Source organism: Juglans regia, chromosome 10 (assembly GCF_001411555.2).
Source record: "Juglans regia cultivar Chandler chromosome 10, Walnut 2.0, whole genome shotgun sequence".
In the NCBI taxonomy this organism is placed as follows: Eukaryota; Viridiplantae; Streptophyta; class Magnoliopsida; order Fagales; family Juglandaceae; genus Juglans; species Juglans regia.
In genome coordinates, this window is record NC_049910.1 from 11,775,376 (window position 1) to 11,802,510 (window position 27,135).

Here is a 27,135-nt window from a genome sequence, read left to right on the forward strand (position 1 = left end):
AGAGTTGAGGAAGTTTTGAATGATGAAAGTTGGGTTAATGTCATGCATAAAAAACTCCATCAATTCACAAGGAACGATGTGTGGAAGTTGGTTCCTAGACCCGAAAATTACAACATCATTGGAACCAAATGGATCTTCAAGAACAAATCTGATGAGTATGGCACCATTGTTAGAAACAAAGTAAGGCTAGTTGCACAAGGATACACACAAGTAGAAATGATTGATGTTGATGAAACCACCCCTGTTGCTCGTCTAGAATATGTCCACATACTACTTGCCATTGCTTGTCATTTAAATTTCAAATTATATCAAATGGATGTCAAGAGTGACTTCTTAAATAGACTTCTACAAGACAAGGTATATGTTGAACAATCCAAAAACTTTACTAATCATATCTATCCTGATCATGTTTACAGGTTAAAGAAAGTACTTTATAGGATGAAGCAAGCATCTCATGTTTGGTATGAAAGATTGTCAGCTTACTTATTGGAACATGGTTTCACTAGAGGACAAGCTGATAGGATACTTTTTATCAGGAAATCAGGTAAACAACTACTTATTGCCCAAATTTATGTTGACAATATTGTCCTTAGAGCAACACTTGACTCACTCTCACATGATTTTGCTACTAAAATAAAATCTGAGTTTGAAATGAGTATGATTGGTGAGCTAGACTTTGTTTTGGACATCCAAGTAAAACAAACTAAAGAAGAAATTTTTTATCTCACAATCTAAGTATTCTAGAGAGCTTGTTAAGAAGTTTGGGATGGAAGGGAAGAGTCATGCTCGTACTCCTATGAGCACTTCAATAAAAATCAGCACAGATCCTACAGGTAAAAATATTGATCCTACTTTTTGTAGAAGCATAATAGAGAGTTTACTTTACATTACAGTTAGTAGACCCGATATAGCCTTTAGTGTTGATGTGTGTGCTAGGTTTCAAGCTAATCATAAGGAATCACATCTTACTGTAGTAAAAAGAATAATTAAATATGTAAGTGTAATTGTTGATTATGGAATTTGGTACTTTAAGGACACTAATTTGACACAAGTTGGCTACTCGGGTGCTGATTGGATTAGAAATGCTGATGATAGAAAAAGTACTTCTAGAGGATGCTTCTATGTAGGTGGCAATCTTGTAGTTTGGATGAGCAAAAAGTAAAATTCAATCTCCTTATCTGCAGCTAAAGCCGAGTATATAATAGTAAGAAGTTGTTGCACACAATTGCTATGGATGAAAAAGATGCTTGAAGATTACGGGTTTTTTCAAGATACTATGACTATTTATTGTAATAATTCTAGTGCTATTAGTATCTCAAATAATCTTGTTCAGTATTCTAGAACCAAACATATAGACATTAGGCATTATTTTATTAGAGATTTGGTCGAGTCTAAAATCGTGTCTTTGGATCATGTGTCCACCGAGCATCAATTGGTTGATTTGTTTACTAAACATTTAGATGGTTTAAGGTTTAAGCTTTTAAGGAAAGTCATCGGTGTGTGTGACATCAAGTGAAGGGTACACTATTCACTTACATTAAAATTTTTGCACATCATTAGGTTAGGACATGCATTTGTTTGTTTGTTTGTTTTTTTTTTCTATTTTTATTTTGCTAGTTTGTTTTGGTTAAATTATTTTCCATTTTTTTTTACTGATATGTCTCTCAGTTCGGGTTGTTTTACAATTGAGCAAGGTGCTAGCTTTATGTGCCAAGTTTTGAGCATTTGAGTCCTCAAACATTGTTAGACTAAAATATTATTAGAATATTACTTTTTAATATTATTATTATTTTGAGATTTGAACAAAATTAAATTGTTTATTATATTTTATGTGAAAGGTTGATAAAGTTGTAATGATGATATGAGATGAGATGAGATGAGATAAAACTGTTTTTATATTCAAACGGGCAAACTAATGAGACTGAGTAGCACCACCCTATATAATTGTGTATAATTTTGAGTAATTCTACTCTTAGCCGACTTAAGTCTCTAACATCACACACCAGTTGAGCTGGTTTTTTTTTTTGTTCCCCTCAAAATGATTCATTTTGAAAACTACTCCCACCATCCCACGTTTTCGACCTTCTCCCCCAAATCTTCCATTCGGATTTGCCCCTCTGCCGTTTCCTTACCAACACCAACTGAACATTGTAGTGAATGGCGTGGTTGAATAGAGTGCTAAAAGAGAAGATGAGCATCTTGCAAGTGTCCATTGGGGGATATAAAACATAAAATGAAGGGAAATTCCGTGGAAGGCGACTTCGTCTTCATCTTTGTGAAAACGAAACCAAAGAGTTGTTGTGGTCGCCGTCATCGTTTTTGTCTTTGTTTGATCCAAATATTCCATCTGTGGTTGTCGTCGTGGGTAGGACCGAAGCTTGTTGCGATCGTCGTCATCGTCTTATCCAAAATGTCATACCATATCTCCCTATCTCTCACGAAGAAGAAAAAAGATGGTAGCCATCAAAACCATTCAAACCTCTTTCACGGCAACCAAACACGGAATTTTCCACACAAAAAGACCCCTCAACACAAAGATTTTTTTCCTGTGCCTCAGCAAACTTTTTAACTGTCGAAACATGCAACGAATATAGAAACTCGGAATTGTATTCTTCTTTTTTCCCTTCGTTTCGTCCAATTTCTTGGGAACCAAATGGAGCAAGATTTTACGGTTATCTTAAATAAAGCAAACGAGCGTTAGCAGTAATGCAAATCTAGTAATGTGTAATGTAGAGAAAGTCATTCGTGGGGATTCGCCTGGCCTTCGTAGATGGAGATGCGTTCGTGGGGATTCGGCATTCACAAATGGAGATGCGTTTTACTCGAAGGAATTGGACCGTTTTACTTAAACCCGGTTGGCCACATCAACTGGTGTATGGAGTTGGAGGCTAGATCGGCTTAGGACTAGATTTTCTCTTAAATTTTTCTGATTTTACAAAATCTGTCAAGGTTTTCAATTTTATCAATATTGATACTTAAATAATAATAATAAGACTCGCAATTAAATACCGTTAATCTCCTATTAAAAAACTAGCAGGAGGATTACGACGTGGCATATTAATGTCATAAGATGTATTGATACCAGGTGTTAGTTTTTTCTAACGTAAGATTGATACAGACACTTAATTGCAATTATTTTTTATTCTTAAATACCAATTTGTAAAAGTTAAGAAAATGTGAGTTTGATATATAAAAACGTGAAAATGCATATACTTTTCTGAAAAAAAAAAAAGAGTTGATCATGGCTCCTCTAGCGTAAGAAATGATGAATAAAAATTTTCAATTATGAGAAAGCCTAGTCCAACACTATTTATGTCTAAACCTTACCTATTTTTTCACAAATCCCTTAGATAGGCTTAGCGGTAATTCACACTTGTGTCGTAAGTTTAACTTAGAGATAAATTTAATCACTTTAATAAATCTTCAACATTTCACTTTACATATGATTCAGATTTCTCTTAAATTAATTAATTACACTCTTATTTAAAGGTCTAATAAGTAAAATATGAAATTAAGGACCAAACCAAAATCTCTACTCTAATTTCATTTCGTCTCAAATGATATACGTGTGGGTTTGCGTTGGTTATTTATTATTTCTTCAATCATTTTTGCTCTCTTAATACTTGATGCATTGAAATGAGCACTCTCACTAAGGGATGTAAACGAGCCGAGCTCCAGCGAGCATGGGATGTGCGAGCTCGGCTCATTTACAAGACGATTGAGCTTGGGCTCGACTCGTTTATAAGCCGGGCCTAAGTTGTAGATTGAGCTAGACTCGGTTACAGGTAAAGCAAACTCCAACTCGGCTCGAGATTGAAACTTTATCTGTAAATGCAAAATAAATAATAAAAAATTTAAATAAATGCAAACGTGAAATAACAAATTAAATACAAATTTAAATCATGAAGCCTTCATGCTCTACAGTATGACTAAGGTACATTAAATGATATTGACATCCTAATGGAACAAGTGAATCAAAAAATACTTTACAACAAAAAATTATGGAACTAAGTACATTAAACTTCAAAACAAAAAATGCGGAGTAAACTCAATAAAGTTCCCAGTCTTCATGAATGGAGGCTATGGAGCCAGAAATCTTGACACCAACTTATTGCCCTACATACACTAATACACTAAAAAAATTAAGCTTATTTTTAATCTCTTGCATGATTACTCAAGTACTTTTAACTTAGTAATAATGTTAAGGGATGTTTGACAGGAATGCAAATCTTAATTTGCCTCAACCATCAATGTCATATCTCTAACATAGTTATACAATACAATCACACAAGCAATCTAAGAAATAAAATAAACCATCAGAGATTCATGTATAGAGTAGGCATGCCGCAAGTTACATACCAGATAAGAAAAACATAGCAACTTGGCATGACACAAGAAGATAAATCAGCAGCCAGCAGTAGGCATACACTAATACACTAAAAAAATTAACTTGTTTTTAATTTCTTACATGATTACTCAAGTACTTTTAACTTAGTAAAATAAAATAAACCATCAGGTATAGTAGTAGGCAAGTTACAAATAATTAAGATAAAATAGCAACTTAGCACACAGAGAAGATAATAAACATAGACAAGTTACCAAACCAGATTCTCTTACAGAAATTAGCATAACACAAGTTACCAATTTCAGTCATAATCAAAACAAAATCAGCAAGTTACCAAACCAAAACAAAATCAGTATGACACAAGAAAATATCAATCTTGGCCAAAATCACCATGATAGCAACTCAGCAAGTGATCAAACCAAAACAAAATCAATATGACACAAGTTCACAACAAGTTACTAAACTTCAACAAAATCAGCCAGACAACTGCAGTTACTAAATTTTAACAAAATCACAATGACAAGAAGTTACCAAACTTCTACAAAATCTGAAATCACCATGACAGAAGTCAGCAAGTTCCCAAACTTGAACAAAATTACCATAACAACAACATGCATACACTGATACATTAAAAAATATTAATCTCATTTTTAATCTCTTACATCATTATTTAAGTACTTTTAACTTACTAATATTGTAAATGGATATCTGGTAGCATTGCAAAATTTAATTTGCTATTTACAAAATTTAGGAAATCTGGATGGTGAGGAGTTAGAACTAAGAAATTACCTGAACTGTAATGACTCATATCATCCCAAATAAAATCAAATAGAATAACCAAATTGTCCAAATATTTAAAAGTAAAATGTGGAAATAATACAAACTGAGTCTCTATGACTATGGCAAGCGAATTTGAGTTTCAAATGAAACATCATTCTATTGACAAGAAAAAACATTAGTTAATATTTCTATAAATAATTGGTGTATAAAATAGTAAAATAGCAACTTAAAATTCAAGTAAGTGTAACACTTACAGAATTAGTTGATATTTTTTAAGCTCATATAATACTCTAACCCAATCAGACTCACATGACAACATCTATGCAGTTTTAGTTGACAATGAAGCTCAATAAGGATCAATGATTTTGTCTCCTGCGCTGAGTGTTGATTCTAAGCTAACTGTGGTAATTAGTGTAGCCAATATATCTTGGGCCAATCTGGACAAAATTCGAAACTTGAGACTATTTGTTTTCCACCATTCCAAGGCATCGAAACTTGCATATAAGCCCTCTTCATAGATATTTATACTCTCCTCTTAATAAGTATCCAGTTCTGATTTAATAGGCTGCACTATATCAATACTTCTAACAAAAGATTTAAATAATGACTGGCTACTTTGCTTACTTCTCCCAGCACTTGGGGAACAACTGGAAGTAAGACTTCGAGCATTTTCCTGCTCTCTTTGTGCCTCAAGAGTTGAATTGTATTCCTGAACATACTCATCATATAACTCATGTAACACTTGAGAGACATGCTCAATATTCTTAAAAGCTTCCAGCTGTTGATAAATTAAAGGAAAACAAAATTGGATCGGGAGTTGAGTTGAGAAGTCGAGTCGAGCTTCATACGAGTTTGTTCACGAACATTATTCGAGTCGGTCGAGTTTTATACGAGTTTGTATCATTTAATAATCGAGCCTAGTTCTGTGTTTGTGAACGATCTATTTAATATTCGATTCAAGTTTAATCGAGTTGAATTCAAGCTGCCTGTCGAGTGGCTTGTTCATTTTACAACTGAGAGTCTCAGACAAAATTTTAGGGGTGTTGGACGAGTTTGCCCCTATCCCACCCCAGCATGGGTGGGGGGAAATTTTGGGCCCCCGACCTTGGCACTGCCTCCCATGGGCAATGCCCTCGTCCGAACGTACGAGGGTGGATTGGCCCCCACAACCGCCATCCCACCCATGACCAAAAATAGCAGGAAAATACCAAAAAAAATACAAAATAATTGAAACACAATAAGAAATCCACAAAATCACGTATTCATCCATAAAAAATCCACAAATCCACTCACAAGAAATTGGAAAATAACAAAAAAAAATGTTAATAACAATAGATCTATGAAAAGTTATTCATTTTCTTTCATGTTATAGATTTGAGCAAAAATTCAAATAATCATGGCCACGAATGGCAGTGGGTCTCTTTGCAAACTCACGATCATTTGTGGCTTTAAAGACGAGAAGAAAAAGTAGAGGAGTAGAATAGGTGAGAAAATTCAAGAGACATGCTGGCGAGAGAGAGAGAGAGAGAGAGAGAGAGAGAGAGAGAGAGAGAGGTGGGGAAGGGTTAGGTTTTAATTTAAATCCTAACTCTAAAATGAAGTATTTAAATAGTTTTATTTAAAAAACAAAACAAAACCTAAAATAAACAATGTTATTTTATTATAGAAACTTATTTTTCGATATATATATATATATATATATATATATGCGGGCGGATGCCTGCACACCCCCGTCCCAGCCAAGCAGATGTCGGACAAGGTGGGGCTAAGTGGCAAGGGGTAGTGCCTCGCCGCCCAACCCTAAGGTCAATATTGAGTCAACAACAAAACATTCGGGCACTGAGAAACTTAATAAATTTTCAAGTAGATAAAAATAACCTAAATAGTCTTTGGGTCTGTTTGGGGTTGCATTAGTAGTCTTAAAAAAAATACTTAAAGAGCCTTAAAAAATCTTTAACAAGAAAATCAGATTGCTTGGGTGTTACATATTAAAGTATTTTTTAATATCAAATAAGCTAAAAAAATATGTTTGAGAAAAAATAGTGATTTTCCTCAAACGTGATTTTGCGGATAATGCGAAATGTAATTTAAATTTTAAAAAGACTGTCAATGTGCAAAAATATTTATACAACTTTAAAATAATTACAACTTTTAAACTTTCAAATATATAGTCATAATTTTTTTTAAAAAATCAAATGATCGTTTATTCTACATCAGAAAATATTTTTTTAATTTGTTTCCAAACAAATGTAACATGTTTGAAAGTACTTTAAACACATGGTTACCAAACAATAAATAATTTTCTAATAGTATCATTTATTACTTAAACTATAAGTTATACGTCTTAAAGTTATAAGTTATATTTTTTATATAAGATTTTGTGTTATTTTTTATATATAAAATACATCTAACCTATTATATTTATATCTATATATATTTTCATAACAACATATTATATTTATATTTAATTATATTAGTTTGTGAGCTTTATTTTATAATATCTTGTTTATGCCTTACTGCTCTTTTTCTTTTGAGGTCTTTACTGCGTCAGGTATGGCCAGAATTGTTGGACCTGGAGACCAAATTTTAGGTGGATGAGTACACTGCAACCTGCGATGCTTTCATGGGTACGTCAGATCAAACCAAAAGAAGGCAGTGTTTCTTCGTTTGCCAAACTGCATATATTTCAATCGAATCGGTTCATATCTACTTTACTGACAGCTCCTGGAACATCTACTAATACCATTTGATTCAAATCACCTTTCGTGTAAGGAAAAATATATATATATATATATATATAAATTTTAAATAAAAAAAATTATATGATATAGACATAAAAAAATTATATAAAATAAATTCACAAACTAATATGATTTTATAAAATCTATTATATCTATTTTATAAAAAAAATAATTTTTTAATCTGATGTACTATATCAATCTATATTAATTTGTGAATTTATTTTTATATAATCTCTTTATAGTTAAAATATTTTTTAATAAAAAAAACCCATAAATTTTTATAAAAAAATAAACCCCACTTAAAAAATATATTAAAAAAACTATTCTTTATCAATTGAACCTACTTTTTACAAAAGATTTGTCTAAAATTTGTTTATTTAGAGCATGTAACTATCATTACTCAAAAGCAAGAGCTTGCAAGGCTCAATGATTTAATTTCACACCAAGCATTTTCTGCAAACTCTCATCAACTCAAATGGAAGGAAAATCATCCAGCAAAAAAGAAAAAAAAAATCATCTTTTTTTTGGGTGGATTCTTACAAACTTTCACCTGCATTTTATTCAACACCAAAAATTGCCTTCCACGCCCCCCCCCCCCGTGGTTCTTAGTCATCATGTTGATCTCCAAATTCAACCTATCTCACCGAACCGCAGGTGAAAAATGGGGGGCCAGGAGGTATAGGTAATAAATATATCCTTCGTAGAAGCATAAAAAAGAGTTGTGACAAAAGAGCCAAAGTGGGGGCAACTTTAACCCGATTGATCGGGTAAAGGTTCTGCTGAACTTGGAACCGAGTGCGGAGATGAACCGGCCTCTTCGGCTGAATCCTCTGAAGTCTTTGTATCAGACTTCTCATGCTTGTTGCTTGCAGCATCATGTTTCTGGACCCAATCAGGAAATCTTGATGATTTAGAAGGGGAAGACTCAGATGAGTGGGCTGTTGACATGCTTCTCGGATAGCTAATAAGAGATGAATCAAGCATAGGTACATTAGGGAGGCCCAGACTGTAGTTATGAGGATACGCAACAACAGGGTGATCATATTTGCAAGTTGGGCCATACTTGCAGACTCCATACATACTGTAGTAAGAACAGATAGCTTGCCCCTGCACATTGCAGAACCAGGGGTCAGCCCAGCCACTGATGGTACAAAAACAAAGAACTAAAAGGGACAAAATTTCGCTGGTTTATTCAATAACTAAGGAATTCCTCCAAAAACTTGCAGTTTGCAAAAGAACAATAAAAGAAAAAAAAAATCTTTAAAAAACATTCATGATATTCCAAATTATTCCCAAGTTTCAAGCAATTATGAAAGCAGACAGCAAGAGCAAAATGCATCTTACTGTATATAAAAAAGATGAAGAACTTACTGGTCTCAAGGGAAGGCTGGGCAGGATTGGCACTGATTGCGCAATCCTTTCTTTTGGGTGATGGTACTTGCAATCAGATCCATATTTGCAGGTTCCAGTGTTCATAAAATACCGGCACTCTGGTTGGTCGGGTCTCTCAGGGAGACTCGGAGTAGTTGCTGGTAACATCCCTCTGGAACCCAACTCACCTAGATTCTTGGGGTTGTATATAAAATTGGAGCTAAGAAGAGTGGTGGAACTGTTAGGAGACAGAGGGCTCATGTTTCCCTGAGCAAGAATGAAAGCATGATCAAAAGAGAGAAGAGAATCCCAACTCATCCAAACAATTCATCTCGAGCCCCACCAAGATTCAATAACTTCTCTGGGTTCCATCATCAATAACATCTTTTGGTGACATCATCATATCCATAGCCAAAAACAAAAGGAAGGCATAACCTAATCATTACCATGTCTATACACATATGAAGACGGACTTAAGCTATGCAATCACTGCAGCATAAGCCATCTAGGAGCATAAAAGTGTTCAACTTAAGGAGTTTATGTGTCTATACAGTATGTGTACATCATACTTGGGCTATATCTACTTTTTGTTTTTGGATATGGCTGCCTGAGGTAGGATATGAAATGTCACCAATCGTCCTCTTTATACTTCTTGGTATGTCAAATAACTTCTGCAACTAAAAATTATGTCAGACATTTGTTGATCTTTAAACGTCAATCCCATAAACAAGACTGTTGGTTTCAATAACACTCCAACCCAGCTCATCCAAATAAACAGGCAATGACTGACTGTAGCAAAGTACAAGGTACAGTGAGGGCTGCAGGTTAGCCACCACAACAGAAAAATCATAGAAGCAGTTTGACATTCTTGTGACGAAAGGCAAGTCAAAACATCTTCAAAATGAATGTGAAATAACCTTTACAATGGTGTCAACTATACTTGCTGATCGCTTTGGATCTTTCCTAGCACCATAGCCTCCAAAATCACCAAATAAAGCTAGAACATGGCATTATTTTTCCAAAACCGCCGCATAAGAACTAAATGCAGAGGTTGAAAATAATGATAAACAGCCAATTATAAAACAAACAAGGGCCAATGATTGCAAAAGACACTTTTTTTTTTTTTTAATAAAAAATAAGTATGATTGCATTACACACGTTACCATTGACTTATAAAAACAAAAGACTTTCAAACAAGAATCGTTTAATTTAAGATATTATGTACTGACCATGTATGTGTTCCAGCCCTGTGCAGATACAATGCCTGGAGGAGGAAGAACAACAGGCATGTAAGATTCTGGACCTGGTAAACGCGGGCTAGATATATATGAAACTCTCGGAAAAGACCATGCAGGAAGTCCACCAGCATAAGGTTGACCTGGTGAAGGCACAACCGTTGAGCCCATGGATCCAAAAGCACCATGTCCAGCTACTGGTAAAAGAGTTCCAAGTGATGCAGGCTGTGGATGATGGAACTTGCAAGCACCTCCAAACTTGCACGACACAGTTCGCATGTAATAAGGACATGGTTTTTCTTCCTAAACAAGATCATAACAATATGTCCTCAATGGACAAAAAATACAAAAAAAGAAGGTTGTATTTTTATTTTTTTTTTGCATTTATCGCAAACTAATCAGTAAATAGAACTAAAACCACAAAGATAAGGACCTGACGCATTGGGAGACCTAAAATGTTGAATGAGACTGGTCCAGCACCACGCCTGTCCCTTGGATGATGATATTTACATGTTGATCCATATTTGCAGGTCCCTGTCTTCAGAAAATACTGCAATGCATGCCCCAGTTGAAAATTCATAAACTACTAGTGTCTCAAAAAAGCACAAATAAATCCCCAAGAACAATTAGCATTATTGGTGGAGGTGAATTCCAAGTCTATTTAAAAATTGATAACAAAAGATCATAGAGGTGGATTGAGCTTTTATTTTAAATTGTGGAGAACTTCAAGCTAGAACAGCATTATCCTTAATAGTGAAAACCACATCATCTTCTTTTTGAATGTTAGTATTACTTCCTTTTGCAGAAAAATTTGACATCATTCAGAAGTGTTTGCATACACAGAAATATTCCATCATATACAGATAATATAACAAGTGAAAGGAAGTCTCAATGACAGAATCTGTGTTTCCATCCTAAAATAATTGAGACTACGAACAATGTCTGCTACTGGTGACAAAACTTAAGAACAGAAAAGCAATTTCAATTGTCCAAAATTGATTATATTATTTGAGAACACGTGATGATCATCAGAATTCTGTTAGAATAATCTCATTACAAGGCTGCTGTCAAAAAGCTTTCTGCTTTTCTTTCTATGTTTAGTAGAGATTCTCACACCAAATTCATGTTTCTCCAAAACTGTATGCAGTTTGAATACTTTTTTCAGGAGTCTTAAATTTGCAATAGTTTAAAGTAATACTTTTCCCTACATATATAATTAAAACGTATATGAGATTAAAAGCAATAACACAAGCAAACCACATTGTATTCTTTGTTTTTGGTACTTTCAATCCTACAGATCATTGTAAACAGTAAAATAAGAGAAGCAACAAAGAACAACTGCAATTTTCTTTCTTTGGTTTTTATATTTTTTTAATTTATAAAAACAATACCACTAGATTCAAATCATACCCCACAGTCAGGCTGCCCAACTCTTTCAGGGAGTTCAACACTGTACGGAGCACCCTACACATCATAATTTGATAGAAGGGGTTAAATTACCACAAAAGGTATGCTGGAAAGCTAAAACCAGCAAAAACAAAGATAATCTCCAATGGGATGTACACGGCAAACAAAATCGTTTATTTTTTACAAGATTTAAGTACTCAACTCCCTTCATTTAAGATACCAAAAATAAGTGCTTGATTACCTGTGAAACATAAGCAGGGTGATGATATCGACAATTACTTCCATAACCACACAATCCAGTTCTCAAATAATACAGGCAGTCAGGTTCACCAGGTCGATCTGGATATGGACCAGATTGGACTGCACCACCACCCTCCAGATTACCATTGATTTTCAACCTCCAAAATGCTTCTGAAATTATTAAAAATCCCATATAATCAAGATTGAATGGCATGAATCTGCATTGCATAAAAATTCCTCAAGGTACCCAAAAATAGCAAACCCGCATATCAATAAAAAATAAACATCAAGGAAAAAGAAATAAAAGAACATCAAAGAGAGTAATTCAAAAGCATGAATTAATATTGGAATTTGATTGTATCAGCGATCAAACTTCCTGAAAACACAAAAAAACACGTCACTGTGATCAACCTAAAAAGCTTGATTCGTCGCAGGCCTCAAAATTCATTGCACTAACAATCAATGTTCCTCAAAATCAGAACCGAGATGCCATCCAGCAAAGGGAACAAGGGAAAATTACTTGGTTCCAACAATCCCAAAACTTCAACTCATACATCATATAAGCTCCCCAAAAGCCAGAATCTTCAGGACATCGATACGCATTTTACCATGGATCATAACCTCATCAAAACACCCACATAGCCCCAAACACATAAAGCTAGAACAATAACACAAAAATCCAATAATTTCCGACTTGAACCATTTACACATAAAGCTAAGTTGATAGCAGTGAGTACTACAAGACCACGATCAAACCCAGAACAAAAAAAGGGAACAGATCTCTAAACTACTCAAAAAGATGCCGAAAATACAAAAGTACCTTCAATGGTATTATCGGAATGATTATGCGTAGCATTCTTCTGGACCTGCCGGTTTTCTGGCATCGGTAGCACAGAAAAATGCGTCAACCCGCCTTCAACTTTTTTGTCCTCAATTCCTCCAATCAAACACAGACGAAATTCGTGAATCTTTCACGCCAGTCACAGAAAGGGTATGATTTCGAGCGAATATTGGCGATCAAAGTCGGTGAAATTGAAGGGAATGGAGAAAAAAAAAGTTGCTAAAAATTATATAACAAATAGAAGAAAAGAAAAACCCAGAGAACCACGTTTTTTTAAGAATCAATGCGATAAATCTAAGACGTATATAACTATATATACCGATTCTATAATTTTTCGGTATTTTTTTCCTTTTCCTTTTCCTTTTTTCCGTTTGGAAAATCTCTTGGATCTTTGAATTTGAAAACCTGGAAATAATATAAAATAGTAATAACAGTTTTTAACAGTGTAATAATTCCTGTACGACTTGTAAATTTTGGACCTGGTTCGAAATTACGATTTCGCCCACTCCTCCTATATTTTAATTAATTATTATTTCAATAAATAGAAAACTTAAAATACATCGTACCAGTTAAATTTATTAAAATTGAGAAAATCTAATTATCCAATACTTTCATTTATTGTATTTAGATCAATGTATGGTATATTTGTAAATTATTTTAAGTGAATGGTGTGATGTAAAGAAATTATTTTTTATTATATTATTATGATATTATTTATTAATATTTAAATTTTTTATTAGAAATAAAAAATTAATTTCTTTGTAGAGCATTAATTTTAAATAAATATAATAAATCAAAATATTTTAATTTTTATGAGTGTGTTTTTTAGGTCTGAGATTTATCATAATCATGACCGTCAGCAGGTGGGGGAGATCAAATTTGGGCCCTTGAATTTGAATCAATAGCGGGACCCACGTGAGATTCTGAATTTGTGGATGGCATTTTTCTAATTTTTTTTTTTTTTAAAATCCTTTCTTTTATGATAAAATTCTTTTAGAAAAATTATAAAAATGGTTTTTAAAATTAATAGAGAAATGCGAAAAATCGTCGCCGTCAAAGCGCGCGAAAGAGATTTCGGGGGGTGCACGTGAGGGGTGGGAAAAGTTGCGTGGCAAGATTTGGAGCGTTGGATGTGAATATCTTTTTTCGAAGGAGGTGTGGGACCCGACGGCTAGCGAGAAAACGAACGTCTCTTATTTGATACGCTGAAGGATGTTGGGGCCCGCCAGACGGAGGATCAAACGACCCCGTTATCTCCAAATTACAGACTTCCGAAACTGACCCTCTAAGCGCACACAAATTTTAAATGATGATGGGCTTAATTAATTTTTTTTTTCTTTTAATAAAAGGAAATAAATACTGCCTTTGATTCGTTAATATTTGCTCTCATACTTAATTCACCATTAGTCATTTATATACAAAAGACGTATACGTTGAGGTGATTATTGGATCATAAAAGATAATTAGATTTAGAAATAAAATGTGTATTCTACACACCGGTTTGAGAATAAAATAATTCTAGAAGTAAAATATAACACGCACATAATATTGGGCAATATTAAAAAGTGAAAGTACTTCATTTCATCTCTTCTTGTCATTATAATTTTTCTAAATTTTCATACAAAATCTAATAAACAATTCAATTTTTTCAAATTTTAAAACAATTAATAATATTAAAAAATAATATTCTTATGATATTTTTTTCAACTTTCAACTTTCATCTCAACTCAACTCATTATCCAAACGGCACCTAAATCTTAAAGGATTGTCCTTAATGGAATCACTATACAACTAGTATTTCATCTCATCTCATCATTAAAGTTATACTTGGAACACAAACCCTAATCCATATCAAACAAATTACTGATGAGACTTACTACTTTTACAACTTTCTATAAAAATGTTAAATCTATCTCAAATTATTTCATAACACATATCTTAGTCAGTCTATTTACATTCAAATATATTTCAATGAGACTCGTAAAATATTATTATTCACAAATCAATTCGGATCATTTAAAATCATATCATCATCCAAAGACAACTTAAGAGTAAAGTAAAGCTAGATGGAGTTCAAGGATTAAGATTCTCTTTCATTTTCAATATAAAAAGAAGATGATATACAACTTTTTTTTACAATTTTTAAATAAAAATAATTTAAATAAAATGATTTATAAAAATAACATGATTTTATAAGAATCCATTTATTTGAAAAAACGATTTTAGAAAAGGATGGTATCATAGTTAATAGAGTAAATAATACTCTCCATCTTCTTAATGTAAACAGAGAGAATCGGTCCAAAGGAAAAAAGGTGAGCAATAAAGTGTTGGCCAATGAGGTAGCAAGGGAGGGTGGGGGGAGGGCCAAACTTTTCTTTGTCTCCACTCTCCAACCCTTCATTTTCACACCGGAGAGGAAAAAAAAAACTTCCTGCGTTAGAGATGGCAAAAGCAGGTGGTGCGAGCCAATCCGAATGTGCCAGCTGTTGTCCTAGAATTAGATGGGCAAAGAGAATTGGACAGTATGACTCTAAGGTTGTGTTTGGATGTTGAAATGAGTTGAGTTGAGTTGAGTTGAGATGATAAAATATTGTTAGAATATTATTTTTTAATATTATTATTATTTTGAGATTTGAAAAAGTTGAATTATTTATTATATTTTGTGTTGAAATTTGAAAAAGTTGTAATGATGAGTTGAGAGTATTTAACTAACCAAACGAAGCCTAAATACAAAAAATCTACTCAACCTCCTACTATTTATACAACCTCCACACTCTACATTATTTTTAATTTTTATTATTTTTTTCTTTTATTAAATATTTATTATATAAATAATGAATAAAATAATTTAAAAATATTAAATTCAAAAAAAAATTAAAAAAAAATATTAAAAATTTAAAAAATTTAAAAAAGTGTGGAGCGTGGAGTGTGATGGAGGTTGTGTAGCAAAGCTCCTCCAAATATGCACACCAATCCAAACGTTTTTTTTTTTTTTTTCCTTTTAAGTATTTTTTAAATATTTTTAATTATTAAAAAAATATAATTTTATTAATAGTTATTTTTTTAATTATTAAAAAAATTAAAATATATGAATAAATACATTTTAGTAAGAATATTTGAGAGTCGTGTCACTTGTAGTAACTACATTGCACCGACACACAAAGACCCGTTAGCCAAACATGTCAACGTAGTTTCTGGTTCTGACTCTGACAATTTGAGCCCCACCTGAGTCTAATGCCTTCGCTTTTCTGCAAAACTTGCTTGTTCTTGTGCCCAGCCAGCAGCGCCATGGCCGTCGAGAGCAGGCAAATGTCTTCTTCAAGTAAAATAAAATAAAATAATAACAATTAATAATCACACGTCAAAGGCTAAAAAGCCTTTTAGATTTCTTAAAAACTTTTTAGTGCAAATACATTTAAGAGAATTGTTTACTACTACGAGATGTTGAATCTTAGATCTTGAAGAGAATAATAACTTAAATTTTCACCACTTGGGATTAGCACAATTTTGATATTTTCTGTGACCCTTTTTTTTTTTTTTTTTTGCCTTGCATTTTAGTTAGTTATTTTCTGCAGGCTAGGTGATGCCAAAGGCACGACACTCCTCAACGTTATAAGGCTTCAGGAGCAAGATAATATTAATCTTGCATCTCAACCTTCATTAACCAAAAGCTCAACTAAAGCCATGTGTGCTACTATGTTACTAAATTTTAATTCTCAACACAAGAAAGAAAGAAAGAAAGAAAGGAAGAGCTTTCTTTGGATACTGAACGGTATGGGGAAAAAAAACCCAAATTGCCGTTTCTACCAAAGAAGGTAGTTGACGGTTGGTGGGGAAAGTTATGGCGGCATAATTATTGCAATTCATAGGTCAAGTAAAGGGGAACAGGCGATACCAACAAGAATTTATATTTATATTTATTTGGTAGGGGGGGGTGTTAAATAAATTAAAATATGGTCCAGATCTGATTAGACTAGTAGCTAGAGCAGGAGTCAAAAGATAGGTCTATTATTCTTGCATAGCCATTTAAAATCTATATAGAAACTTTACATCAATAGATAATCACATGAAGATTTAGCAGTAAACATCCCCAAAAGATAGATATATTGCAAGAAGTACCCAAGCAAAAGTGAGAAATCACAGTGTTCCCGACATGTAATTCCTATAATATATGTTGTTAACTGAAACGAGTCTTAAATTAAACCACGAATGTCATGGCAATGCACTAGTGCCCGCTTAATATATATATATATATATATATAAACCTAAACTTTAGTTTGCTTCTTCTGCATTTGTGTACGAAACTCCAACCCCACCAGTATACCCCTATTCCCGCCTATGTATCTACAGCTTCAAAAAATATTTCTTTTCAAAAAGAGTATTTACGGAAACCTGTCAGCACTGCCTCAGCAGAAGAACATTGAAGCCCTGACTCTCTTGTGCAATCTCGGGAGCTCCGGAATGGGGATACTCCCTACCGAAGTGCCACTTCCTGAAGAGGTTTCCGCTAAATCTTCAAACTTCATGAACTGCCCCATCTGATGTGCAGCAAGGTGGGCATAACATATGGGCGCCACTGGACAATGAAAAATGGGAGTGAGATGGAGAAACAATATATAGCAAAGCAGCAGTTAAAGTTAACTCTTCATAATCTAAAAGTGATGAAAGTACCAATTGAAATTGCAGTTGTACTCCTCTGATACCTGAAATAATCCAAAAGTGGACAATAACTTTAGTTGAAGAAGTTAATGGAATCAGCTCACATATGAAACTAGAAAGCTTACACATATGACAATGAGTGGATCAGATTTTGCAATTCATCAGGAGAGAAACCAATCTCGTCGACCAAGACATGATAGTGTGCTGGCCTAGAAGTTCCCTATACCAGTTGAGAAAACATTCAAAAAGAATGATTGGAAGCTGCTTGAATGAGAATATGTAAGCGGCAAAGGGAAAAAAAGCATATCATGCTAAGCCCTAAACAGTTGGTACTCAGAAAACATTTGCTCCCTTTTTCCTTTTTCTGATTTGTAAAATCTACACACGCATCCAGTAGGTCTTGAATTCACAACTTCAGCATCCACCCTTAGGTCTGATATACTATCACACCCATATGGCAAGTAGGTATAACAAAGTTTCCAAGTGCTTAACCAAGAATCAATTTGCTTAAAAAATTCTAAAGATGAAAACATTAATGAAAAAATGAAGAGGCAATCCACTAAAATATCTTTGCATGCTACGTTTTATCATTCCTATAAGCAGAGTTCAAATGCAGGTGCATATTAATTTACTCCTGTCGAGTTAATTTTTTTAAAAAACAAAACTTACAATCATCCCTGCTTGAGCGCACATGTAGAAATCATAGTTCCTAGGGTGCACAATTTTTGTGTCCACAACAGTCCCTGGAGAGAGAGAGAGAGCAAGTCAAAAAAAACCAAGTAGGTCATAAGTACATAATGTATCTTAAAAGTAGCAGACCGGGTGGAACATTTTCAGGGCCTCCAGCTAGAAATAGCTTTGTGTGGTGATTCTTCTGAGCCACAATCACTGTGAACTTGGGAATGTCAACCTCTCCAAGATGCTGGTATGCCTGTAATTAGAGAAGATAACATCTAAATGTGGAAGGTCATTGAGAACAAAAGCCTGCATACCATCCTAAGCTCAGCATCATTTACATTAACAGAAAATGGCAGCCCCACAGAACAATACTGTGTGAAATAGGCAGTACACTTGTTTTTCTTTTCTTTTGATAGGTGGAATGGGAGGCAGAAAACTATATGATTTGACCACGAGGACTAAAGTTAAATGCACAGAGACATTAGATATGAAAATTATAAAAAGAAAGTCACAGTTGTCTAAGAACCTTTATAATTTGATCGAGCTCGATGTTCAAAACCTGGTTAAATTGTGATTCGCTCACTCCATCCCTACGAAAAAAGAGTTGTAAAGAGAGAAAAATAGGTGTTATGAGTATTAAAAACACTCAAAAGTAAACCTAATATCTGATACAAAAATGCTCATAAAAGAAATTCATAATGTGCACCAAAAGCAAAGCAATTTAAATTGTATCACATCAGATGCAAAAGCTACAAAGCTAAGCTACAGGAATCTGCTATCGTTAATATTGAATCCTAACATTTAAAAAAACATAGAAGCCAGAGAAGCACTACCCTTTCATTCTACAACTAAGCCAAAACAGGTCAAACTACACATAGTATTTCTATATTCCGGCCCAAAAAATAAAATAAAAGAAGATAATACATTCTTGCATAAAAAGGATATGATTTTTCATCCAAGAAAAGGGATGTTATTTCAACACTATAGAAAAAAGAACGTAACCAAACCTCTTTGTGAATACTAGTTTTACTCTCTATGCATTTTGAATGTGTAACATATCTCAGTCTCTTCCCATTTACGTTGTCTTCTCAGAGGGCCATTAGTACATTTATGTAGTTTTTACATAGCTTCTTCTGGCGTTTTTTTCTTTTTCCCTCAAGCAGTAAATTAAACATGGTAGATGGAGATCATCAACTTATTTGAACAAAAATTCCGATAAATTTAAACTTGATCTTTAATGCTTCAACAGAATTCGATCCGGGAATACAATTTAATTTTACAAAAAATGTTTCCAATGATTTAATAAACCAAAATACCAAAATCAATAAACAAATCTAGTGATACCTGAAAAAAATAATCTGAGTCGGTTTGCGTCCATTGCTAGTTTGGAAGAAGTCGACAAGCAGTTCCCTGCAATCCAATAAAAATTTAAGAAAATTTTGACAATCTTTTATTACATCTTATGACTGTCTGATATAGGGGTTAAGGACCTGAAAAAAAGATACTAGCAAACATGCAGAAGACTCAAAGTATTCAAACAGAAAGAATAAACACAGCTGTCTCATGCACAGTGACAGCATTTAATCTAAAAGTAGAATGGTAACCTGTGGTCATTTAAGCATTAAGAGAAAATATATAACAGGGCAATATACAATAGCCTAATTGTGATACTAATTAACAAAACATGTATTTAGAATTTTTTATCAAAAAATAACTGGTAGGAAAGATATTTTTAGGTGCTTTATGAAAGAAATTGATGAGTAATAACCAGAAAATGATTTTATTGAATGTTGATCTCGATGATATCTAATAACTCAATGTACCTGATGATACCATCATCGCTTCCATTTTCCAAAGGCTTGTACAAAGCATCAATCATCTCCACCTTAGGTGATTGTGTTCTTACAGATGCTCTATACCTTGATATCAGTGGCCAACATCGAGAACCAACAACCTGAAAGTAAAAACATGTTGAAGCAGCAAAAACATAAAAATAAAACAGCCATTGGTCAATATGTTAGAAATGAAATGCATAGGAAATTACCGCAGCGATAGAAGGGATATCTGATCGACCCGGAGACCCATGCGAGACATCCATTCCCAAAATCAAGGTAGGGGTACCATTTATCAGAGGAACCCGTGAGGAGTGCTCTATGGCCAACAAAGAATTTATTCCTCCAAGCTATATAAAAGATTGAAAAAGACAACAGAAGAAAAACTTATAGTAGATTATCAATAAGCAAACAAATATGTAAATATCACACTCAAATTCCACATTTACCTTAGAATTTATTTTAAGAAGCACGTTAGTGAGGTACTGATCATTAACTTTAGTAGGGGAAATGCACTGTGTGAATATGCCAAAGTCACTTAGACTTTTTTTCTTCCAAGGCCCTTGAATATGTAAAACAACATTTATTGATCATGTCATCAAAGGCAAGGTAAATCCTGCAGAGGTAAGGCATGAAAGAGAATGAAGCCATACCATAAATTTCAGAGTTTTTCTTCTCTGACAAGACACAAAGGATAAATTCAGGCGGGCCACCAGGAAGCTTTGCCATCATCTGTTCAAACATCTTTTCAACTCTTGCAACAGGGCTGGCTCTTCTACTTTGTGCATCTTCCTCAATCAGTGTTTGCGGGCGTTCAATATGCTGCATAGGTATTAGAGTGGGTTAAAAACAAAGGAAAGAATGATAAATAGGTGTGGTCCAGAACAGTTGTGCTGTAACCTACGATGCCTTTATTTCTTCCACAGTTGATAAGCTCCCGTGAAATATAACTAGTATCACAGCGTGCAGAGAAATTGACAACAATCCAACTGCTAATTTGAACGGGTTTCAAAAGTTGCTGCAATGCAAGAAAACAGGACTGCATCTAAATCAGCTAATCAAACGTAAATGATGCAAATAAGAACGGGATAAACAGAACTTTCTCACAGAGAAAATTGATTGTCTCTATTTTTGGATGTAATGGACATCAAAGCAATACCTTGTTATTAAAATTCCACCGCCCATTACGAGGGATGCAATCATCACTGTTACCGACCTTCAACTGTGAATCACAAAGACAAATCCCTTAGTATGCACACAAGCAGTAACAGTGACTGAAAAAAGACACTTCTTGACATTCCCATCGTCTGTCTCTCTCTCTCCAACAAGCGCCCGTGCACACACACACCCCAATATTAGTGAGTCCATACCTTTGGAGTCTCAAGGACACGGCCCTCAACCTGAGTCAATTGTTTCTCTATAGAAATACCACACTCACCAAGTAATGGGTCAGCATCATAGCGGTAGTTTCTCATGGCCTGCCAAATTAAGCCAACAAAAAAATTTCATCATCCAAAAAGCACAATATCCTCTCAGGTGCCAGAGAAAACTTACATCAGTCAAAATTCGTATTCTTTCCTGAGGCTTTTGCCTCGATTTTTCAACCAAAGATGCCCTCTGCATTGAAGATAATGCTTTTGTATAGCGTTGAAGTGAGACAAGCAAACAGAGCTGAACCAGCGAAAATTGGAGAAAGAAAAGAAAGCAAATAGAATATTGGTAAGAGAAGTTAAAACTGAAATGAAGTTAATACCAATATTATATCATATAATATATTCCAGACCTCTAGAGGCAGATAATTGGGCCGTTTTGGCTTGCCAACATCAAGGCATGGCAGGTAAGCAGAATAGCTAAGTTCTATAGCACAGTGTTTAGTAAAATAGTCAAGAACAGTGATCTCAACAGATTCTCCTTCATTTCCGCTTTCGCCATTTTTGACTTTCATAGGAAAGCTTGCAGAAAGTAAGATCAAAGTTAGGAAGTTATTCAGGTGTGAAGCACAGGGAAACTAGAAGGGGGCAAAATAATTTTAGAACTAAGCACATACAATTGCTGATTGCAGGGCTTCTCACTCAGGCCTATGATTTTAAATTCCGTGTTTCGGTGTAGTGTCTTAATCCTAAGATTTTTCAGCATTCTCTTAGCCTGAAAATGAACACAGGCTTGAAATTTCAATAAAATCCAACGCTGGAGTTTAAATCTTTCACACAAGGTTTAGCAGGTTTTAACCTTTAACCAATCAATATTGCGCGGTTCCCGCACATTCTGGTTAGCCATCAGAAAATCAATCACAGGACCAGGTTTTAGGATCATTGTCGTAGACACATCTACACAAAGAAATTTAAAACAGCAGCACTACCAACAAGTAACTGTCAAGTCTTGTGAGCATGAAGTTTAAACAACCAAGAAAAAGTGCTATACCCATATTAAGAGACAAGCCACCCTGAGTTGGTCGAAAGCTAGAATGGAAACCCCGGAGTCCATGTACACCTCCTCCAATATCAGTGAAATTTCTGGAGTCGTCATGAAAAAATGACTGCCTTACCAAAAGACAACCCCTGTAAATTCAAAACCATAGTTCAAGAAAGTTATAGCAAACAGCAATATGTAATGGCCGATATATCCAAAACATTAAATAAAAGATACATATACAACAAAGAGAGAGAGAATCACCTATCAGCAGCTTGCTGCCTCAAGATAATATCAAGGACTCTTAAGGCGTCCTGAGAATTGTTGTCTTCAGCTGCTCCTTTGAGGGCAAGAGCAATGGACCTCAAGGGTATTTTGGCAGCAAAGCTGAGCTCTACTTTAAAAGTCTTTGACTGAAGAGAACGTCTAAACCGTTTACCAGTCTCTTTGGGGCTCCCCGTGCCACCAGGACTCCCAGTTTCGCCACTGCAAAACAAGGAGTGCAATGTAAATTGTACAGATAAATGAATCACAAATGCTATAATTAGGTAATTTATTGCAAACAGATGTACCGTTTCGCAATTGACTCTTCAAGCACGACTTGGAACTCAAACTTGTTCTGTGGCAGAGGTCCAACAGTGTACAGACTTTTCTCCCCGTCATATGCAAACCTTTTACCAGCAAGCTCCGAAGAGTATGTTTGGTAGAGCCGACCAATCAGTTTTCTCCCTATTCCCTTACCTTCAACGGCCCTATTATCTTCTGAGGTTATAGAAACCTACAAATAGTTCAGCATATGACATTAATATGGAACGTAATGGATTCAACATAAAGTGAAAGAAGTCACAATATAAACATACACTGTACTGGTAAAATACTGCATCTTGAAAATCAACAGAAACTTTAAAGTGGTTGGTGAGCAAGGGTATGCGCCGTCCATTGGTTCCAACTCCACGCCTGCTGATAATAGAATACTTAGGAGTTGCAACACGTTCTGGTTTCAAATTCGGCTGACCAACTGGAGGTGGTGGGGGCAAAGATGGGGGGGTCCCACCAGCTTCTTGAGAACCAGCTACTTTCTCCATCTTCCACTAAACCACTAAACTGAGAGTCCTTAGTGAAAATCAACGACGGTCAGGTTAAAAAATGGATAATTCTCACTTAAATGAAAAACAGAAAGAAACTCTTGCGTTATTAGCATCAAAAGCTGAAACAATAAAAACCACCTTAATTACATACACCAAAAGCTGCCATTAGTTAGAAACAAAAGCACAAAAGAAGTCAAGAAAATCACACTTACAATTGTTAGCAAAGTCAGTTGATGTTAATTCAAGTATTATTTGGTCAGGAATTTATGAGTAATTTTCTTGCTAGAAGAGATGCCAAATCCACTCCAGCTCTCATAATAAAAAATAATTCTAAAACCAAACAAATGAGCACCAATGCCGAGTGCGCTAGAATCTACATAACAATTAAGGTCAAATCATTGAAAAAAAAAGGCAAAATAGTAAAATCATCATTGTCAGCAGAATTACGAAAGTTCCTGTCAGATCAAACAATCACCTGTATGATGAACATCAGATCAAAGACAATTAGAATTACGAGAAGACAACATAAGTTCCTATGAAAACAAATTTCTGAACTTCTATTCACTTGTTCTTTAAAAGATTAACCCCATCTCTTACTCCTTCCTTCCAAGGCAGGTTGACAGTACAGAAACAAACGAACGGTACACATAGTAAGTGTAAGAAAAATAACTATCGTCTGATGGCATTGTAAACTTGAGAAAAAAATCATAACACGACAAATATTTTTCAAACACCATATTCAAGCATAAAAACTGAGATAATCACATAAGATTCTATTCTATCTAGCACAATGCAAAATATAAAAGTCCAAGTAAACTAAACTAAGGTCATGTTTAGATAATGAGATGAGATGAGAAATTCTCAAAATTGCTCATAATTTCCTTCCCAAATTTCACTCAAAACACAAAATACTTTTCAATTTCAAATTTTCAAAATTTTCATCTAATCATTCCTAGTCATTACAATTTTTATAAATTTCAAAATAAAATACAAAAATCAATACAAGTTTTTCAAACTTCGAAACAAAAATTATATTAAAAAATTATATTCAAACAATTTTTACCTTTATAATATTTTTATTCAATTTTCTCTCTCATTTTCTAAAACCCAATAAAACATCTTAACTCAAACCATTTCATAGTTGTTCACACATCATTTCCCTTCTATTCACATAATTATGAGATATTCCAAATGTCCAAACCAGCCCAAAAACGCACATTACAGAGCCTTTTAAACAAAAACTTTTTAGAAAAGATAGAGAGAAGTACGAGATAATTAGTTGAAATAGAAGCAACGACAATAACCAACCCAACAATGAGAAAGGGAGAACAGAGAGAATAAATAAATAAATCCAACAATATAAAATATTAGAAGAAATGATTCCGAGTACAACTCACTAATTATTTCTCAAAAACCAACCCAAAAAACTAGAAAGCACAGAACGGAAAAAAAAAAAAGGAACAAAACGCAAACATTACAGAACGGAGGAAACAATAGAAAAAGCAAAACAACTAGAGATAATCAGTGTTGGAAAACCAGTACATTCTTCTACGAATAGGAAATCAAGCGGAGCTATAAAGAACAATGCAGCAATATACACAGAAATCTCACACAAAAGACTATAACGTAACATCCATTCAAGCAGGTTGAAGACCAACAAAGAGCCAAAACAAACCCCTAAGAAGCAAGTAAAAAGCTCCGACACCGAGAGAGGAAAATAAAAAAAAAAGGAGAAGCGAGCGAAGTTCCTTAAGGAAGGGCACGCGGAAGACAAAGGCAGAATAAAGATGAAGATGAGCAGAAATTCGTACCCTGAGAGCGTTTCCTTCTAGGGTTTTCAGTGAGAATCTGATACGTATATCTGTAAACACAGAGAGAGAGAGAGAGACACACACAGTAGGAGTTGCCTTGTTTGCGAGGGGTGGGAAAGGAAAGAGGAAGAGGAAGAGGAAGAGACCTGGAGGGAAAGCGCCACTTCGTTTTGGAAAATGAATCTTATTTCGTTTTAAGAAGACTTTTGAGGACTCCTTAATTTATTTGCCTCCAATTGCGAGGTAGCTCTACGCTACTTCAACCAACACGTACTCTCGCTCTCTCTCCTTCGGATGGTATGTAATTTTTTGAGAAATAACTTCATGATTTGTTGCAAAATTAAGGATCCTAATCGGGTCTCTTTTGTTTGGAGCTTTTTACGGTTTAAAGATGCACAATCCGTCTTGTTATATTTTTTAAATTTGCTATTTGGTCTATCCCAATTATGAATTGAGTTCTATTATATTCAGTCATTTTTATATATTATTTACGCACTCTATCGATGTGATTGACCAAAACAATTATTTTATAACAAAAATTATTTTATATAATTTTTACAACTTTTTTAAACTTTTAAACAAAATATAATAAACAATTTAACTTTTTTAAATTTCAAAACAAAAATAATATTCTAATAATATTTTATTCAACTTTCAAAATTCAACTTTTATTTCATCTCAACTCAACTCATAAATAATATTAGAGAGATTTTAAGTATGCAAGATAGTTCAATAAGCAGTATTTCCTTTTAGAAGTAGCTAATTTTTTAATAGTGAATCTTATTCTCATTCAAAACGATTGTACGATATTTGTACATTTTATGACTGTATATAATATTATTCTTTTTATTTAATAATCTTATCCTAATTATAAAAAGAAGTTTGGACTTCAAGTTTGTTAAATAATGGAACTTTTTTTTTATCTAAAATTAATTCGTATTATTATCATCTATCTTTTTTTTTTTTTGACGAACTTATTATCATCTATCTATTTCTTAAGCATGGCATCTAATTACCATATTATTGTATTGTATTACTATTTAATTAAAACCTGATTATATGAATTAATGCGTTGCTGGATTCGAAACGCTTTTTCTTTTGAGAACCCATGCTCGTGCAAGTTCCAACAATGGTCCGCGAGCCACGATAATCTAACTCCTCCATAACGCTTTTGTTTGTCCACTCTCATCGCTTGTTGTGTGCTGCACAACGCCATCAAAACGTGCCACGTCATGCCGTTTAGGCCGCTCCTCTTCCCGGGCCAGTGTGTCAGTGTAGCGAAGCGAGATGCTGGAGCTTGAAAGGAAGGAAGAGTCAGAAATTATGACGAAATGTATAGGGCTATTTCGGTCATAGTACGAATACCGGCTGTAACCACTAACCGTCTGTCCCTGTCAACGAGCACTGCAGTGAAATGAGTACTGCGCTGTTGCCTGTTGGTAGTCATAAGGAGGCGGTTTCAGGGAGGATGAGCTGGCGGTGGAAGTAATTACCTGCGACGAAACCCCACGTGAGTATACCGTAGTACTATGTAGCGGGGTAACCGGTCTAATTTTAAATAAAATCTAGAACCGAATCGATATGTATCAATTTTTTATTTTTCAAAACCGATTACATCCTGGTTACCTTTCTAAACTGGTACATCCAGTTTTACTAATTTTCAGTCCGGTCCGGTTTTTCGATTTTTTTAAAATGTAA

At 34.3% G+C, this 27,135-nt stretch overlaps 2 protein-coding genes across 6 annotated transcripts; both read right to left on the reverse strand.

Moving 5' to 3' along the window:
* Positions 1 to 8,362: 8,362 nt before the first annotated feature.
* On the reverse strand, positions 8,363 to 13,383 carry LOC108995849 (zinc finger CCCH domain-containing protein 3-like). Its single transcript, XM_018971484.2, has 7 exons — positions 12,940 to 13,383; positions 12,121 to 12,290; positions 11,883 to 11,936; positions 10,906 to 11,022; positions 10,467 to 10,775; positions 9,238 to 9,504; positions 8,363 to 8,973 (listed from the first exon to the last, which is right to left on the reverse strand). The coding sequence occupies exons 1-7, from the start codon at positions 13,001 to 13,003 to the stop codon at positions 8,617 to 8,619; spliced, it is 1,338 nt and encodes a 445-aa protein (XP_018827029.1). The 5' UTR covers positions 13,004 to 13,383; the 3' UTR covers positions 8,363 to 8,616.
* A 2,717-nt stretch (positions 13,384 to 16,100) lies between these two features.
* Positions 16,101 to 25,610, reverse strand: LOC108995817 (protein argonaute 16). 5 transcript variants are annotated; one of them, XM_018971447.2, is made up of 24 exons: positions 25,438 to 25,610; positions 23,399 to 23,642; positions 23,111 to 23,316; positions 22,803 to 23,024; positions 22,551 to 22,687; positions 22,359 to 22,456; positions 22,177 to 22,274; positions 21,913 to 22,081; positions 21,684 to 21,800; positions 21,500 to 21,607; positions 21,289 to 21,351; positions 21,034 to 21,147; positions 20,783 to 20,951; positions 20,579 to 20,691; positions 20,342 to 20,479; positions 20,121 to 20,251; positions 19,642 to 19,707; positions 18,824 to 18,887; positions 18,439 to 18,550; positions 18,289 to 18,362; positions 17,745 to 17,839; positions 17,632 to 17,663; positions 17,353 to 17,536; positions 16,101 to 16,273 (listed from the first exon to the last, which is right to left on the reverse strand). In XM_018971447.2, the coding sequence occupies exons 2-23, from the start codon at positions 23,621 to 23,623 to the stop codon at positions 17,367 to 17,369; spliced, it is 2,721 nt and encodes a 906-aa protein (XP_018826992.1). In that variant the 5' UTR covers positions 23,624 to 23,642; positions 25,438 to 25,610; the 3' UTR covers positions 16,101 to 16,273; positions 17,353 to 17,366. The 5 variants fall into 5 exon arrangements, with proteins under 5 accessions (XP_018826992.1, XP_018826993.1, XP_035550255.1 ...); XM_018971448.2 differs by having other exon boundaries at positions 16,101 to 16,276; XM_035694362.1 differs by lacking the exon at positions 16,101 to 16,273 and having other exon boundaries at positions 16,977 to 17,536; positions 23,399 to 23,629.
* Between the last annotated feature and the right edge of the window lie 1,525 nt (positions 25,611 to 27,135).

Excerpts from the sequence above, each read along its gene's own strand:
- LOC108995849 (XM_018971484.2), bottom strand. The coding sequence starts at position 13,003 with ATGCCAGAAAACCGGCAGGTCCAGAAGAATGCTACGCATAATCATTCC. Across the intron at positions 11,937-12,120 it reads ACCCTGCTTATGTTTCACAG|GGTGCTCCGTACAGTGTTGA; the intron begins GTAATCAAGCAC and ends TATGATGTGTAG. Across the intron at positions 9,505-10,466 it reads AGGGCTGGAACACATACATG|GGAAACATGAGCCCTCTGTC; the intron begins GTCAGTACATAA and ends ATTCTTGCTCAG.
- LOC108995817 (XM_018971447.2), bottom strand. The coding sequence starts at position 23,623 with ATGGAGAAAGTAGCTGGTTCTCAAGAAGCTGGTGGGACCCCCCCATCT. Across the intron at positions 22,275-22,358 it reads GCAATATTGATTGGTTAAAG|GCTAAGAGAATGCTGAAAAA; the intron begins GTTAAAACCTGC and ends GTTCATTTTCAG. Across the intron at positions 21,608-21,683 it reads GAATACGAATTTTGACTGAT|GCCATGAGAAACTACCGCTA; the intron begins GTAAGTTTTCTC and ends TTAATTTGGCAG.